Genomic DNA, 18,999 nt, shown 5'->3' on the forward strand with positions numbered 1-18,999 from the left:
AAGCATTTGTGAAATAGAGAAGACTACCACGGATTTCTTTGGCAATTGAATTCATTAGCCAAGACAAGACAAGATTATTGGCTCTTAGCCAAGCAACACGAAGATGAGGATCATTAGTGATCGGTTGAACCAGAGAACCATCAACAAATGCAATTTTATTTTTCACTGTTAGAGCAATTGACATAGATCGACTCCATGCAATATAATTCTCACCAGTGAATATCTCGGAAACCAGAAGTGCACCAGGATTATCAGATGGATGTAAGTAATAGCAGCTGGATGAATCATCTGAAAGATTCTATGCAGGTCCATTTGATGAATGAGAGTTAGCCATAGAAGCATGTTCTTCCTTAGTCATTGTGAAGTAACAATCAACCAGGAAAGATGAAGAAGAATCAAGAAAGATCAAGAAAGATGAAGAAAGATCAAGAACAACGGAAAATATGAAGCTCTGATACCATGTGAAGATATGCAGAATTATAAGCAAAACAGAGGAGAAAACAGAGGAGCACTCAAACGTGTATTGAAGCTGAAATTCTCCTTACATTCAGATGAAATAAAAATGTACAGGTGAGGTCTATTTATACACTTGAAATGGATCAATAAAGTTGTTAAGTATTGACAACTGGCATAACTAATTTAACTGACATTAGTTAGATGAATTCTATTTGGCTATTTGTGATTTTAACTCTAATTCATCTATCAGATTTTGGATATTCCAATAGGGACACTGCGCTTTGAGCTGTAGTTACAATGAAGAAGGCCATTAATCAAACTATTAGGGACCTTAAGAGTTAGGAGAATGATGTTCTCAGCAGTGCTGCATAATGAAGTTGGATGGTTTGATGAAAAGGAGAACAGTGTTGATACCTTGTCCATGCGGTTGGCAAATGATGCTACGTTTGTGCGAGCTGCATTTAGCAACCGATTCCCTACATTTATACAGGCCAGAGCAGCTGTTATTGTGGCTGCCCTTATAGGGATGTTGCTGGGATGGAGATTGGCTCTTGTTGCTTTGGCAACCCTACCTATTCTTGTTGTTTCTGTTATCGCCCAGAAACTGTGGTTTGCTGGATTCTCAAGGGGGTATACAGGAAATGCACAAGAAAACATCTTTGGTTCTCGATGATGCATGGAATGAATCACTTGGAAGTGGAACCGAGATCAGATTGCGTCTCGGTGAGGAAACGAATGGAAAAATATACCCTGTACTGATTGTAAAGCATGATGTGATGGACTGGACATGTACACGAGGATGGCTGAATCTTCCAGTTGATTTGTCCATGGAACATGAGATATACAAGTCAGCTAATACATTGAGGAGCTACTACCAGATTGGGGGCGAACTCATGGACTTCATAATTGCGCTTCATGATTCCAAAGCTGTGAAGACATTTTGTAGTCGCATGCATTTTTCTCTTGGTGCTGGTTGCAGTGCTACTGAAGGACCTGTAGGAAGAGTGTTGGAAGCATATCTCCAAGCTGGAGATAGAGGTTCTGGCATGTGTTATACATACAGTTGTAGCAAAGGTGCATTTGTTGGAGTGTCATTGGAAGGGAACGTTGTTGCAACATTATAGGGTTGGATCCCATTAAACAGTTCCTATTATACATGGCTACAGGACCAGAAATTGAGAGAGATATCTGGGTTCAAAAATGCCTACCCCGTGCAGTAGGCCAGATGGAAATTCGAGTTGATCTCATGGATGCTCACTTGTACACGTTCAAGAGGGCTGTTCCGCAAGAAGTTTTAGATGAAAATGGTGCATATCAAAGTTTACAGCAAAAACATGTGATTCATTTAAAGATGAGTTGTTGACAGAGCAGATGTAGTGGCACTCCAGACTGTGTTCTTACTTGGTTTTCCCTTATCACCTTTTCATTTGTACGTCAATGCATGGCTTACCTTTGAGGCACATGTCACCTCCTATTCTCCTCTTTGAATTTTTAAATAATTGCCCCAAATCCTATTTTGTAAATATCTTTCTCAAATTCTGATTTTCAAATAACTCTGATTTTTTCCATCTTTCATCCTCAGAATTTTTAAGATCACCCAAAGTCCCATTTTTAATAAAACTTTGTTGCCATCTTTCCTTCTGGCAAACAATTTCTACGTCTCATTTGTTTTAAAAACGTTTTAAAATAATCGTGATTTAAATTCCATAATTCCGAATAATGGAATTTATGGAATTAATTCATAAAAAAAAAAAAAACGGGCTTTGGTGAGGGCCCCACATATGTGATTTATTATTGATTGATTGATTGATTGATTGATTTAATTGTCATGCATGATTGATTTTATTCTGCTCTATGACATGCTCAATATTATTCTTAATTGTGCACTAACCTCACTTTTTGATAGTGTATTGTGGCTCGTCGCCCAGGTACGTATCAATTTTCACTCTGGTTAGTCTATATGCATTTTCTGACTTCCATATGTGCATGATCGCTCTGAGTATTCATTGATTTTCTTATTGATTGCCATGTCAGCTTCATTTTATTAGTAGAGACCTGACTTTAGGGACTTAGAGGGGTGCTACGGTCTTTACCGTACCTTCCCAATAAGTAACCTGACCTCCGAACCCAATCCGATTTTTCACAGACCACCTTTTCCAAAATAAGGAGTCACACTTAGGGTTTTTCTTTCTTATTTTGTTTACCCTTTAAAAATAAAACAAAAATAAATGGCGACTCTAAGTCATTTTCTTAATCAATAAAAATCATTTTTCAAATAAAAATCGAACTTGCCATCGAGTGGGAAACGCATTGAGCCGAAATGCAGGGTCCACAAATATGCTATCCAATATATAAAAAATAATTTATATATTATATATTAATATTAGCTTATAATTTTTTTAGCTTTTTTTAACCATAAGTTTAATTTATAATAAGAAAATTTATTTTTCAAAATGAGTATATTAAAAAATAAAAATAAATAAATTTATGCATATCTCATATTTCATATCTAACAAAGCGATTAACATGTTTCATGTAAGAGAAAAAAAAAATTACGGATAATATATCTCACCAATTGTCCTATCTTATGTTTTGTTGAATATAAAATATGATAAGTGATATAATAACTTATTTCATGTCATATCTAATCAATCAAATATAACTTTAAAAAGTTTAACATATCTATAAATCTATGTACATTATAAAGTATAAATATCAAGTCATTTAGGAACAATGCAACTTGAGTTAGCAACTAAACAGTCCCAACTTGTTTGGGGTTCAGTTGGTGTTCTTAGAGACAGTCAAAGAAGTGTTATTTAGTTGGATGAGCCATTTTGTGGGGAAAAAAATGAAAAGATTTAGAATTCCATTTCGTTGTGTATTTTTTGGATAGTATAAGGAAATGAATAGATTAGCTTTTAGGGGGGGTTCTTTAGCCATACAGAAACTCAAAAAAAAATTTATATGTAATTTGTGGAGTTGGGCTAAGGTGTATATTGTAGATGAGTCATCTTCGCTTTTAGGCTTTTTGGAGTGGCTAACGGCCACTTAAGGGCTAGTGAGGTTTTATTATTGTGCTTTTTTTTTTGTTCAGGTTATTATGTATACTTCCTGTATGCTTTGTGATTTTTTACCCCTTAATATATTATGTGCTTATTTATCAAAAAACTACTGTTGGTCATTTTTTATAGTACTGTTCACTGCACTATCCTTTAATTAAACCATGGGATAATAGCTCATAATTGTTTACTAGAGTTTGTTTGGTGAAGAAATTGAGTATCCGCTCTTTTCCATGCAAAGCTTTTTCGCCAAGGATTTAGAGGCTATAATTGATCATAAGAAAATTTAAAGGGAAAATCCGAGAAAAATAAAATAGAAAGGAAAGGTGAAAAGGAGAAAAAAATGATTCAAAGTCAATAAATTATTTTTATATACTTTTCAAACTCATTTCACTTATTTTATTTCATTATATAAAAATTAAATAATTTTAAATTATATAAAATTTTAATTTTATCTAATATTTTTTCATATTTTTCATAGTAAAACTAAATATGGAAAAACTATTTTCTTTAATATTTTATTTCTTAGTATTTTACAATAATCAAACAAAGCCAAAAGAAAACCCATAAGGCTCATTCTCCCCATGGACCATTTGATTTGGGATGTGTGCATGGGTACATTATTTGATTATTTTTCTTTGGAGTCTATGGTTGTATTTCTCCAATATTGTAGCAAGTGTTTGAGCCTCGAGTGTAAAAAACTAACAACAAAAGAGGAGGTAGATATCCAACTTTGGAGTGAGACTTGTTTGTTTTGTGTGCACAAATGATGTAAATTCCTTTCAAAGCCATTGCTCTTAAGACTTAAGTGGTGTTTTTTTTTCGCTAAATAGAAAAAGCGAAAATATTTAACTTTTTCTATTAAACTAAAAGTAATTCATTGACATCAACCAACACAATTAAAGTGAACTTATCATTTTAGTTATGTTGATTAATATCAACAATGTACTTTTAACTGAATAGAAAAAACAAAATATTTTAACTTTTTCTATTCAGCAAATAAAAAAAAACACCACCTTAGTCATGAATACTAGGTTGTTTCCACTACTAATAGTAAGGTATTGAATCAAGTAACAAATTTTTTTGTGTTTTTATTATGAATCCTTTGTTTTCACGATGATTTTTTGATATTTGTGTTTTTTCATTCATAAATCATTCAAACCTCGTTTTTAAAAATTTATCAAGTTTTTTAAAATTTTTATTTTTAATTAGATCAATGATCGGGTTATGTGGGTGTTCGAATTGATAGCCAAACTAATTTTAAAGGTTAAAAATAATTATATACAAAATGTTATGCATATACGTGATTTTAACATAATGTTTACATTTGTTTAGGTTGGTAGAAAACGAACAACAAATTATGCACATGGCTTTTTGAATGCACCAACCATATATGAAATCCAATTTTATCGGTTAAGTGATGAAAAATATTATTCAATTGATTTTAATTATTTTTGTACATATGAATTCCTGCCTCTGCGTCATTTACAATGATATCAGGGTAACATAATCAACTTACAAAAGGAATAAGCCTTACTTTAAGCCCATTGTTGTATATTATACCTTTTGCGATTTTATTTATTTATTAGTACAAATTGATAATCATTTAGGCAATATGAGGTAGAGAAATCTTTTAGTATAAGGTAAATAAACAACTACATATAGTACAAGTTACTCAATTGATCTGTCAAATGGGAGTGTTGTATTTAAATATATCATGAATATGCGTGTTTTGTCCAAGTTAAATGTTAAAATTTTATATATTTATTGACTAGTTATCGTTAATAATACATGATATATATTACCAAACGGATTCTAAATATTTATTCAGAAAATATTACAAGTGTTTTTTCAACACTATAAGAATACGTTTAAAAGTGATTTTATAAAGTGTTTCTAACATTTTTAACACTCGAATGATAATTTTTTTTAAATATTATAAATATTAAAAGTGCTTCATAAAATCATTGTCAAACGAACTCAAAGTAAATTTTCAGATTTTTAAAGTGTTTCATAAATTTTACAAAACATCTATTTTTATTTTATTTTATTTTTTGTATAAACATTTTTTTAAGTAAAAAACGATTCCAATCAAATAAACTCTTATGGTATTAATTTGTTTTAACGTTGATAACATATTTTGCTAGCTATTGTTTTGTTTTCCATACCAATTAATTAAAATGGATAGATATATATATATATATATATATATATATATGTATGTATATTGTCAAATGTCAAAAAACAGGCAAAATGCTTTGAAATTTTGGTCTATTATAATTTATATGTCTGTATAAGTATATTTGAAATCAATTGTAAATAAACATGTTTACATTGTAATTTTTTTTTAAAAATTAATATTTTTTAAAAAATTGTGTATAATTTTTAAAATGGACTAAAACTCTTTTATGTTTTAACAAAGTATATATTTTTATATTTAAAAATTTTAGAAATCCATATATGGTTTATTTTGAACATCAAGTTAATTATGAGAATAGAATATTCAATTTTAAAAATAGCTCAAAAACATGTTTTTATAAAACTATTTTTATTAAATCAATCAAACATGTGTTTATTGTTTGGAGGATGAAATGTTTTCAAACTAATTTTCCCTTGAATATAACATAATCCTACTTTGAAGAATTGTTCCAAAAAACTGTTTTCTTATAAATATTTTTAGAAATTTATTGAAAAAGGCCTAATTGCATATTTGGGAATATTTTGAAAACCATTTATAAGAAAACCTTTTTTTTTTTAATTTTTTTTTAGATAAAATTATATTTAAACATTCAAGTATATATATAAAAAAAAGTTTAGGTCATGTTTGGTAATTGTTTTTTAAAATAGTTATAAAAAATAGTATTAAATTATCATATGATGTTTTGTAAAATAAAATGGAAATTTGAAATGTTTTTAATCTATTTTTAATATTTTTAAATGTATTTAAAAGATATTTTTTATGTGTGCAGTTTTATTTTTAATCATTAATGTTTGTATAATTAATATTTAAAATAATTTTCAAAAAACAAGTATAAACAACTTAAAAGATGTTATTTAAAAATATAATATTTTATATTATTTAAGAGTTGAAAACATAAAATAGTTTATGATTGTCAAATATGTTTTTCAATTTTTTTTTGTTCTAAAAAATAAAAAACTATTTTTTTAAATCGTTTTCAAACATATTCTTAATAACTTGTTGTGTAAAAATTACTACATAAAAATTTAAAAGTATTATGCATATTTTGAGTTCTTACTTAAAACATTCAAGGGAAATGGAAAAAAAAGAAAACAAAAAAATGGTTAAAATTTATTTCAAAAGTAACCATTATTTTAAAACAAATCCTTTTGTATGCTTTTTTCGGCTATTTCGGGACTATGGGACTAAAAGTGTGTTTAAAAGTGATTTTAGAAAGTGTGTTTAATATTTTTTAAATTTTGAATAATAAAAATTTGTAAGTATTATAAATATTAAAAGTGGTTCGGTAAAGAGTCACGAAGACAAAAGTGCGTGACCTATAACCTATGTGGCTATATATTATCTTCCGATTTCAGAAATTCTAATTTCCAGTTCTTTCAGGTTCTCCGCTTCAACCCTCCCATACCTGTGTCACTCTCTAACCAAACAGACTCGCCGGCCGGAAAGACGTCAAGCATGGACCTAGACGACCTAGATGGTCCGAACCGGGCTCCTGTGAGGCGGCCCTCCCGTTTCGCACCCAAATCCTCCAAACCTAAGCTCATCCCAAAACCAGAACCATCATCTCAACCTGAACCATCCAAGCTCGATGATGTAACTCTTATCAATAAGAAGGAAGAAGACTCTCAACCTCCGCTGGTCAAGAAAGCTGACGAGCCCTTCGCTTCATCTACTCAAAACGGCGTTATCGAGATGGAGGTGGAAGCCAAAGCGGAAGTGGAGGACGCCATGGAGGAAGACGACCGCGATGAAGATCCAGTGGTCCGTGAAATTGATGTCTTCTTCACTCCGCCTCCCACTGATGACAACACTAAGGTGTGTGTTCTTTAATTGCATTTTTCCTTTGAGCTCTGTTTGGTTGCTGAGAAAGTGTTGCAACATCAGGGCTGCAGGAAAATAAATTCCGCTCTTAGATGTGGAACTAGGAGTATCATGAGTATAATTACTATGCTTTCTCTGGACCCAAATGAAGGGTTATGTGTTTTATTTTTATTATTATTTTTGTCTTAAAACCGTTTATGCTTTTCCAGATATATGTTCTGCAGTATCCTCTAAGACCGTACTGGCGTCCGTACGAATTGGGCGAAAGATGTGATGAGGTGTGCACTGCACATTTATTACAGAGTTGTTCTTCTTCGTGAAGAGAAACAAACCTGTTTAAATCTATTCTTTTCGTTTTGCAGGTTAGGGTGAAACCTGCTAGCGCAGAAGTAGAAGTGGATTTGTCTATTGATGTCGATTCCAAAAATTATGATCCTGATGCTCCTAATGCGCAGAGGATGAAGAAGCAGGTTATTTTTTTTTTTATAAGATTTGAGATTTTCCATTTCAGTATATGATCAATTTATCTAAATTAATACACGTCTCTCATGGTTAATCCCAATCTACTGTTGAGAACAGTTATGCAGTAGAGAAGAATGGACTTTCTACAAAAGTTTTCACATTGACATGAGTTGAAAAATATTAAGAAAACATTGAAAATGCCATATAAATTTGTAAAAAAATTAAAGCAACAAGAATGTATACATGAATACTCGACAAATCCTTATTGTTGTGGTTGTGTGCCATTTGCAGAATTGGCCTTGGACACAGTTGGATTGCCTGCTGCTTGTGATGAATTAGATCTTGATAAGTTTGTTGGGAATTAATAGGTTGCATCATTTGGACGCTGGTAGGTTACAGCATGGTTTGGGAGGGTCTATTTCACAAAGTAAACAAGATACTCACTGATCAAACCAGCTATGGTTTCTTTTATGGAGTAGGATTTGAGACAACATTAGATGAGGTTGAGGTTTTGGGAAAATTGTAAGATTTATAGATTGGGCTCAAGTTAGTTGGGGAGCAACCAAGGGCCCTAGGTTAGGGCAAGTCTTGTTTCACCAAGTAAACAAGTTATAATTTCATAAATAGAATAAGATTTGAGGTAACCTGCCAAGGTGGCCCAAATGCTCAGGACGAATACTGGGAAGTGTGGTCCCAATAAGTGGCACATGGTCCTGAGTTTGAATCTTGCCACTGATGATACGCTGAATTTACTTGGTATTAGTTGTTGTGGGGCGGTCAACGCCTCAAGGTTTGAGTCCCCATGGAGAGTCCTAAGAGCTTGACCATGAAAGTTTTATCGGTTATAAAAAAAAAAAAGGAAAAAAGAAAAGAAAAAAAAAAAGAACAGGATTTGAGGTAATCTTACTCAGGTTGAGATTTTGGGAAAATGGAATGATTTAGAGGATGAGAACAAGTGAGATGTGGGCAGCTCCTTGGGATAGAGCATGTTCGATCCCACTAAGCTTTGTATTCACTAGATAAAATTGGGAAGGATCAGGTACTTTCAGCTCCATGTATCAGCTATACTTTCAATCATGTCCTTTACTATGGCTTTGAACCATTCTTGTGCCTCTTGTAGCTGTTAAATGTGAGCAAGCTTTGGCTTTATTGGCTGTATTAGATCAAGTGACCAGATCTCTAGTATAGGGTGTAGTCTACCCTCTTTATAGTATAACTAGCACTTGAAGTGACAATTTTTCTCTAGTGTGTTATGTGTTCGAAGAGTAGTGAATCAAGTGACCATCTTTTTCTTCACTATCCCATTGCACTACAATTGTCGCATAGATTGTTTAGCCCAACCAATCTCAAGTGGATTCCTCCTAGAGCCATAGCAGAGATGTTGTGAATCTCCTTTAAAATCTTTGGCAGCCAGCCTAGAGCGAAGATTCTTTGGCAGGTGGTTGTTTTATCCTTTATATGATTCATTTGGTTATAGAGGAATGCTAGGATATCTGAGGATAGATGGAGATATGTGGATGTTGTATGGGATCAATTTTATTTTTCTCTTCCTTGTGGATCATTGAGCCTTTTGCATATATTCCTTTACATATCTCATTGCTGGAGTAGAAGACGTGCTTGTTGCTCCAACGGGTTGGAGAGGAAAGGAATGAGGGATTGGTTACCCATTCTAGTGGGTTTAGTTAGGTTAACTGATTGTAATTCCTTGTTGTCCAAAATACAAATCCTAAATTACATAGCAACTTTGACCAAGAAAAACAAAAAAAAGAGTCACTATGGCTTTTGTAGTATTCTGGGTATCGTCCTCAAAGATTGACTTATAAAAGTTGTCAAACTAGGTCTAAATGATTTTTTTTCCCCTAATTTCTTAAACTGAGAATGTGTAAAATTGATTTGAATAAAATTGGATTTACTAAAATAAACCTAATTAAATTGCAAGAGAATTATTTATTTCTAATTCAAATGATTCAAGATTGAGGGTTCCGCAATCCAACTTTGGGTATAGGGCTTACAGCAAAATAAGGGTATCAATTTTAGTTAGGCTTAGGGTATTCAGAATATGAGGTCAAATGAGATCAACCCGAGTTCCAAAACTTAGGATTGCATCCATATCCTAACTTTTAATATTTTATTCCATTACTGAAATACTAAATAGATGAATGGATAGGAAATCTGGGTTAAGGTCTAGGATTTAGGCTTTTACCATTTTGTGTAGATTTGTTTTAAGGTAGATAACAATAGTAAAACCTCATATAATTAAGGATCAAGAATTACCAAGAATCCCTAGTATCAAGGAATGAGCTATTGTACTATCCCCTAATTCAAACTAACATTAGAAGATATCTCTGTTTTCATTTATTATGCCTCAACTTTTTATTCATTCATTCATTTTAAATTCAATTTTACCCATTGTTTTCCCTTGGCTTTAACCCTAGGTTTTCATGTTTCACACCCTAAAAGGGCTTTTTAGCGTCTCAGATTTAATTCACACAATTCATAAAAGAAGAATAAAAAACCATTGTTGAATAAAAGAAATTGGAAATAATTGATTAAATTAATAAAATAGAAAAAACAAACCAATAGTCTTCAATATATTCTTCTCTCCCCACAAAACCCAAGAAGCTTTCAAAATACCTAAATATTGAGTTTTTATAGTTTCCATAAAAAACCTAACACATGACATACCTCTATTGGCCACTTATTTCCCAAAATAATTACTTAAAAATAAAAAAAAAAATAAAAAAATCTTGATTTCTAGTCATTTGGAGCCCATTTAGGGTGGATGGAGTGCCCAAGACACAATTCCTGAGGTGGAGGAGGTGAAACCCTAAAGTGGTAGTGTGTGATTTTGAAATTGGGGTAATTTCGAAATCATAAGTTGAATTTTCAAAATAATTTTGAAATGGTTCATCAACTTTGCCCAATTGTCTTCAAATGGCCATAATTTTTTTGTTTCAACTTCGATTTGTGTGCACCGTTTGAAGTGTTGGACTTTTGACTTCCTAAGCTTCAAAATGATATATAGCTTGCCCAAAATTGATTTAGGAAGTGCTCTAGATTTAACCTCAAAGTCAGAGTATGTGCTATTGCCAGGTTTTGAGTTCCAAATTTCTATGTGAACTTGATTGCATTTGCTTCAACCCTCCTCCATTCTGGTTGCTTGCGCTCTATCTCAATCTATAATATCTGTTGCTAGTATTTCATGCCTATGGCTTGCTCATTACGCCCTTGTTTGGACTCTTCATAGTTCACAAGTCCCAAGTCTCTCAATTATGCATGTTTAACCCTTTCTACTTCCTTAATTGATAATGACTTTTGCACTTATCATTTTTTTTATCCCTTAAACCTATAGTTAGGTTCAAAATAGAAGTTATATCCATAGCTAGAGTCTTAGCATGAATGTAAGTTAAGCTGGATGGTTTGAGCTTTTGATGTTGCGTGAATTATATTATGTATGTGCCATCGGAGCATATATTTTGGCTCCGATCATTAACCTTTGACAGTTGTTCCTTAGGTAATCTTAGATAGTTGGGGTACAGGAGGAGCTACTATAGATCATTCATGTACAGTGTTGAGAGCTTACTCAAAGCATGTAAAAGCGAGATTGGTTATTGAGGTAGAGATATTAACATTATTGGAGGGTTGCAGCATGCCAAGGCTTTAGGTTTATCCAATCAATTAGTGGTGTGAGACTTCACTACTGTACTATCCTAGCTGTTGAAAAGGGAAAGAGGGTCATGGAAGCTTGACAATTGGGTGTGCAAAATTATTGACATTGCGTGTGGTTGGGGATGCTCCTTTTCTTGAATTCCTCGTTCATCTAATCAAGTAGCTAACTGGTTAGCCAAACCAGAAGCAACACACTTGACCTTTTTTGTTGGAGATTTTCTTCCCCTTGAGTGTATAATGTCTTTCTATTTGCATTACAGGGGTATTACCCCTTGAGAGGAGGGGCTATTTTTGTTGTGGTGTTGGATGCTTGGTTACTTTTTAGCTAACTTTTGTACATCTTTGAAGGCTTGCTTATCCTTTTTGTATTCATCATTTATTGAATGAAGATGTTTTTGTTCCTACCTTTAAAAAAAAAAAGGTGATAGTGTTCTCTCCTATGCTGCTCTAAAGATCAGTTTGTTCTTTCGTACAGCTCCTTTTTTGTTCTTGTTTTTATGCTTTGTACTTGTTTTTCCTTAGGTTTGTATTTCCTTACAGAAACTTATATTTGTAAATGTTGGATGTCTTTGTGGTCCTGTTTGCCATTATTAGCTCATATTGGCCAATGATTATGTGGTGATGATGCATGACATCGTTTTTCTTGGTTTCTATGTAGACTTTGTCGACTTCATGGAAACCACCTCAAACAACTGGCTATGTCGTAGGAGTTTTGATGGGGAATAAGGTATGCTCCTTGTTTACATATATCTTAGATCTGTTTTTTTAAGGCTTAATCTACTATTGTTTTGATCTTGAATATGGTTGAGATTGGTTGAATTGTTCCTAAGGCATGAGATCTGTTAAAGGCAGTAAAAATTTTGAGTTGGTTGAAATTATTAGAATTGTTAAAGGTGGTTTTTTATGCTTTGAGGCCAGTCAGAAAGATAATTGTCTCCAATTATGATTTGACTTTATTGTTAAGGTGCTTTTAGGGCAATTGATGTGCCTGGATAAGAACTTGCCAGTTCTTTTGTACCCTTGGGTCTGTTAAAACTATATAAACTTTTATTGGGGCCAAATTTTATGCAAGGCATCATTTTAGTAAGACGAGCTAATAAGATTTCTGACTGGATGATGGATTAATCTTCCAGCTCCTTAGTTGATGGGATGATATAGATATATAGTTGCAAACGTGCTGGCAGTGTGTTTTGAAAAAGGAAGTACATGGGCCATGGGAATGCAAGCAAGTCTCCACAAAAGTTGGTTTTGTGGTTTAAAATATGAATAGTGGGATTGATTAAGAGTTAGCATGATCAATTTAAGTAAACTAGATTGATGACTACAAATTCATGTCCTACAAAATTACATGGGCAGTATTTATTTTATTTTTGGTCAGAATACATGGCCAGTACTTTGATTAACTGCAAAACTATCCTTTTAATATTTTGCCATCTCCTTTGTAATTTGGAAGCTTAGTGCTGTCAAAAAAAATGCTTTATCATGACATTCTGGTTTTGTTATGCAAAATTGTCATTATCAGTTTGGTCTCCTTGTTTTCAAAACGCAATTACGGATTCCATGAGAAAGCAAGGGTTGACAAAAGTTTGTTATTCTGTTTAAAGTATGAATAGGAGTGTTAAGAGTTAGCATGATCACTTTGAGGAGACTAGATTGATTACCACAAATTAGCGTCCTAAGAAATTCCTATCCATTTTCTTAGCATTGTAACTTTTGTTGCAATCTTATTGATATAGAAATTGACTTTCTCGAACGATTTATGTTTTCACTAACTTCAGTGCTCTTGTCTCCTGTTGCCGTAGATTTAAGTGCTTGGTCTTTATTCTCCTTAGGTTTATTCTCAATAATTTTTTTTTCTTGGCCTTGTCTAGTTCCTGAAATCCAATTTTGTTCCTTTTAGCCAAATTTGTTTGGAAATCAAAAGCCCCTTCAAAGGTCAAGGCCTTTGCTTGGTTAGTGGTGCACGAGAAGGCAAACACCAATGATAGGCTACAGTTGAGAAGACCCCACAAATCTCTTAATTCTCATTGGTGCATTTTATGCAAGGGAAGTGAAGAATCGATTGACTATCTTTTTCTTCATTGCCCATTAACATTAGGGCTTTGGCATGAGCTCTTTAGTCTAGCCAAGATGGATTGGGTTCTGCCCATGAGTATTGGTGGTATGATGATAATCTCATAGGATTGGGGACTTCCATTAAAGGCGAGACTCTTTAGTAAATTGTTTGTCTCACTATACTTTGGATTGTGTAGAAATCAAGAAATGCTAGGATTTTAGAGGAAAAGTGGAGAACGGAAGGAATGTTGTGAGATCTACTTCACTTCTATTCTTCCCTGTGGACCTCTTCTATTATTGCTTTTAGAGGAGTTCCACTTCATGTTATTCAATATAGTTGACTTTTGGTTTGTAATTCAAAAAGGGTGAATAACATTGAGTGGAGTTGATTCCGGTTTTTGAGATATTTTGTGTATACCTATGTGTATAGTTCTCCTTGTAGAGTGGAGGTGTCTAGTCTTACTTTGATAAGATTTTGTATTTTGTGGGAAGAACCTCTCATCCTTGTCTTGAACTTTTATTATCATCAATATATCTTTTGTTTCTGATAAATTTTTTTTTCCCCACCCTCTTCCTAATTTAGAAGCTTAGTGTTGTTAGGTCAAGAAACTTTGTTATGTCATTATTTTTATATTTTTTTTAAATTAAAAAAATATATTGTTTTCTTCCCTAGCTTTTCAAAGTAGACTTACGTGTCATGTGCTCAACTCCCCTGTGGTCCAATACCTGGACTTCATGTAGGACTTCTATTAAAGGGAAATATATGGGATGTGGTGCATTTAACTTGTGCTTCATGTTGGCATCATTTTCCTCTGGCTTGTCACCAGTTCTCTGGCCAGAGTTTTGAAATCAACAATATGAATCAAACATGAAGGCTATGCATGTTTTTGACTTTACTTGACACCATAGGGCACTTGTTTGAGATATCTTCGACAGGGATAAGCCGAGCTTTGAACCTTGGGGCTGAAATCCAGTTCTTGCGACCAGCAATGTTTTTGATTTGCCTAATTATGATTATTGTGTGCAGGCATCTCTATTTTGGTGAATGGTAGTTAATGCCTTTGATGTTGTCTAGCTTACTTTAAATCAAGGTTTAAAATGTTGTGATCAATCGAGGATATATTGCCGAAATATCGTGTATCAGAGGCAACTGACACGATAACCTCCTTCGAAATCTCGAGTGTCCAATATTTCCTTATTTTCACCTTTTTTTCGCCGATTTTTCGGCCTTATATAAATATTTTGCTGATTATCACCGATTTTTGGGCAATTTTTATGCCACGTCACTAATGTGTATATATGTATATATAATATGTATGTATGCATGTATATATAGAATTTTGCATGGCATGTGTGTCAATTCATCATCTATAACCTGGATTACTTGATCTGATCATAGAACCAAGATTACTAGTTGCTAAATGCAAGACACAAGAGTTTGTTGATTTTGTAAGTGTATTATGACAACTTTTGTATTATACTGTTGCTTTATAAAATTTTAGTTTGTTTGATGTTTAGGGTTAGGAAGTCCTTTTGGTGTCCTTTGTACCCTTGTGTACATTGGTGTGCCCCTTTTGTTTAGGTTCTTTTAATGAGGTACTTGTTTGCCTATCATTAGAAGAAAAAAGGATATCTAAAGTTATGAAGCTTTATTTTTATTTTTATTTTTTTTCTTTTCCCCCCACCTCTTGCAGCTACACCTGAATCCTATTCATGCAGTGGTGCAGCTCCGGCCATCAATGGAATATCTGAGTTCTGGTGGTGCAAAAAGAAAGAACAATGTTACAGGCGACACAAACAGTGCAGTTAAGCTAGAGGTTTCTAACGAAGAAGAATCTGTTGGGTCATTGAAGAAACAGGTAAATTGTTTTATGAATCTATGATCTATCATGCTACTAGACTCAGCAATTTATTGTGCAGAAGTCTGGAGTATATGGGCTGACTATGTGCATTGATGGGGCACCAACATATCCAGGTTTAGAACAATTTGTTATCTGACATTGTGATCTGATAATTCTGAATTGGCTTCATCTAATTTTCAATTTTTTCTTAAAATCAATAAACAAGTATATTGGGGCAAAGAATAGAATAAGTGCAAAGAAGGTCTAGGAGTCCTTTCTGGAACACCCATAGACAAAAGGATTAGAGATAAACAAGGGAAAGGCTACAGACTACAAAAAGAATAAGACCTATCTCAAGTAGGGTAGAATTTCTAACTTAGCCCATCAAGGTGTCCAATTGGTTAAAGCAAATGCCAGGATGTGTGGTGCCCTGCTAGGACTCCTTGAAGTTTAACTAGATTTTATATTAGTCCACTTTATCTCTCCCTTTATGTTTTTGTAATGTGTATTTACTTTGAAATAGAGTTAAAACTCTATATACCAATCCTTCCTGTGCAGAACAAGATAATGGGAATTTTGGATGAGCAAAACACAGATGCTGCAGAGGTATGGCATTTCATTATGCAATGATGCCATTGATATTCAATGAATTGCCTATTTTTCCAGAATGAGGGCTATCTTGTCACTAATGGTTAATTGTTGATGCATTTGAAGGCATTCTAAATTAGATGTATAATCTAAGAAAAAGTAACTGAAGATGGTTGCCTTTTCAGTTAGCCAAAGTTAAATGTGGTTCTTAACTTCTTATGATCATCATCATTGTTATCAGCATAAAATTCTTAGTATTACTATTGTTTGTTATTGGTTTGTTGTTCTTATTATTATGTATTATTTTTTTCCCTTTTTAATTAGAAACAAAAGATGTATTAATTAAAGTGAAAAAAACATGAGAAGGATGAGAAATCCTCCCCATGATATACAAACCTGATCAAAGGACCCAATGAAACCTCCGCTTTACAAGGAGGACTATACAAAAGGAACCAAAAACCTATATAAGTATAACATCTCTTGCAGCTCATCTAGGGACCTCACCATGTAGGCCCAACCCTAGGGTGTACATACCGAAACCTATGCAATTATTATGTGGTATTTTGTCCATAGAGCGCTATTGAAGCTAACATGTGAGAGTTTTGTGAAGGGAGCAATTCTTTATATTAAAAGGATGAAGTACAAAGATTATACATCGACAAACCTAGAAATCTTCTAAGCAAGATAACACTAAACTACACCTTATATGTATTATATGTAATCAATACATGTCTCTAACATCTTGCACTTGCATGTTTAGGAGTATATGCTATTTTTTCATCAATTTTGAAATCCATCTAGGTTGGGATCATCAACAGTAGCTAAAGGAGGCCTATAGGACCCATGGAAGTCGAAAATAGTCTATTATGATATTCCAAGATGGCACATTGTTGGAATTTCTGAAGAATATTTTGAGAGGATTAGTAGGAAAGGGGCTCATGGTGAGGTATAGGGGAAAAAGAGGTCTTAAAGAAGAACTTTTAACTGTTGTCCAGCAGGGGAGAGGAGCATCCCTCAGATTGTCTCTTCAATAAGTTGATGGCTTTCAGTAGCTTTGTGGGGATGGCAATGGTGGGATTTGAAAAGAAGATTATTTCCCTTTCAGTAGCCCTTTTTGTCAAAGAATCTAAGACCCGAAGGTTAGCAGTAATTGAGTTCAATAAGCGGGCTTCATTGGAAGAAACTATGTGGAGGCAAAAGCCAAGAGAAATAAACACCAAATTCTTCCATAATATGACCAAAGTGCAGAGAAGAATAAACTTTTTGTCCAAAGTTAGAGTGAATGGGGATTTTTGAGGATGCAAATGTAAAAGAATGAGTTTCTAAGGGCTTCCAAAATCTTTGATCAGAAGTGGGTGATTAGAAACCCAACATTAGTGGGATGACTTTTGAAGCGTTGGGAAGTGAGGATGCTAGAGTCTTGGAGTTTCCTTTGTACAGGGAGGAAGTATTAGCCACCTTGTCTGGTTTGTGCGAGGACAAAGCTCCAAGGTTAGATGGTTTCACTATGGTAGTTTAACAAATGAGTTTGGATTTTGCAGAATCATAGGTGATAGGTTTCTTTAAGGAACAATTCAATTATGATTTTTTTGAGAGAAGCTTAAGTGCCATTTTCTTGGTTTTAGTCTTAAAGAAAGGAAGAGTGGAGGATGTGAAAGATTTTTGACCTTATTAACTTAGTTGGGGGGCTGTACAAGCTCTTGGCTAAGGTTCGAGCTAATAAGCTAAAAAAGGTGGTGGGGTAAGTGGTTTTTGTTTACTAACATGCATTTGTGGAGGGTGGGCAAATTTTAGACATAGTTCTTATTGCAAATGAAGCCTTAGATTTGAGGCTGAAGAACACTAATAGCGGGGTTATTTGCTAGCTAGACAATGAAAAGGTTATGATCATGTAAATTTGGAATTCTTGTTAATAGTGTTAGATAAAATAGGCTTTGGTGATAAGTGGGTCAAATGGATCAAATGGTGCATATTTATGGTGAAATTCTCTATCCTTGTCAATGGGGTACTGTTTAACTTTCCCTAGAGCTCTAGGGGATTGAGGTACCTCTCTTTTTCCCTATCTCTTCATTTTAGAAATGAAGGTTGAGTCAGATTTTGAAGAAGACTAGAGAGGGGGGCTTCATTTTAGGCTTCAAAGTGGGAAGAAGAGGCGGTGAAGGAATGAAAGTGTCTGATTTGTTGTTTGCTAATGGCATCCTAATTTTATGTAATGCTAATCAAGAGCATTTGAGGCAATTTTTGGCCTTGAAATATATACGGATAAGAGTGAACTAATTCTAGTAAGGGGAGTTGCAAATGTGGAAGGTCTAGCACTGGTGTTAGGTTGCAAATGTGGAACTAATAGTTACATTTTTTATGTCAAATCTTTCCACACTTTCTTAGCTCAAGGAAGAAGTCAAACTTTCTTGAAATATGTAGTTTGGACGTATGAGTGCCAATGAAAGTGGGTTTTTTGCTTTGGAAGCTATTTGGGGAAAGATCGACTTAGGAGGGGATGGATTATTCCAAATAGATTATGTGGGCTGCTTTTGTATACTCCCTGTATACCTAAAGGGCACTAGTTTGGTGTCTCCTCTTTCTGTTTAATATATTTCTCTTTGCTTATAAAAAAAAAAATTATTCCAAACATGTGTAAAAGTGAGAAAGAGTCAGATGATCACTTGGTACTTCACCATTTTAAAGTGAGAATCTTAGGACAACTGATTTTTTCTCTATTCGAAGTGTCCTAGGTGATGCATTCCTCTATAAGAGGAGCTCTTTTGAGTTGGCATGGCTCTTAGTGGGGAGGAAGTAGAAGAAAGCCTAGAGGGCTACTCCTTTGTGTTTGTTTTAGACTTTATGAAAG

The 18,999-nt window shown here is 33.7% G+C and overlaps 1 protein-coding gene across 10 annotated transcripts in view; it reads left to right on the forward strand.

Annotated features, from left to right (window-relative positions):
• LOC100247859 (uncharacterized) overlaps window positions 1-18,999 on the forward strand; it is a 46,921-nt gene that overhangs the window by 6,685 nt on the left and 21,237 nt on the right. For 6 of the 10 annotated variants that reach the window (XR_009465537.1, XR_009465538.1, XR_009465539.1 and 3 more), the window contains exons 2-7: window positions 7,096-7,530; window positions 7,746-7,814; window positions 7,899-8,006; window positions 12,326-12,394; window positions 15,417-15,581; window positions 16,122-16,169. Coding sequence is in view for 3 of the 10 variants with exons in the window: in XM_059736400.1 (XP_059592383.1) it covers window positions 7,171-7,530; window positions 7,746-7,814; window positions 7,899-8,006; window positions 12,326-12,394; window positions 15,417-15,581; window positions 16,122-16,169 (819 nt within the window). In the remaining 7 variants the exon portion in view is untranslated. The remainder of the gene's footprint in view (window positions 1-7,095; window positions 7,531-7,745; window positions 7,815-7,898; window positions 8,007-12,325; window positions 12,395-15,416; window positions 15,582-16,121; window positions 16,170-18,999) is intronic. The other 4 variants (XR_009465541.1, XR_009465542.1, XR_009465543.1 and 1 more) reach the window with 1 other exon arrangement.

Source organism: Vitis vinifera, chromosome 4 (assembly GCF_030704535.1).
Source record: "Vitis vinifera cultivar Pinot Noir 40024 chromosome 4, ASM3070453v1".
NCBI lineage: Eukaryota > Viridiplantae > Streptophyta > Magnoliopsida > Vitales > Vitaceae > Vitis > Vitis vinifera.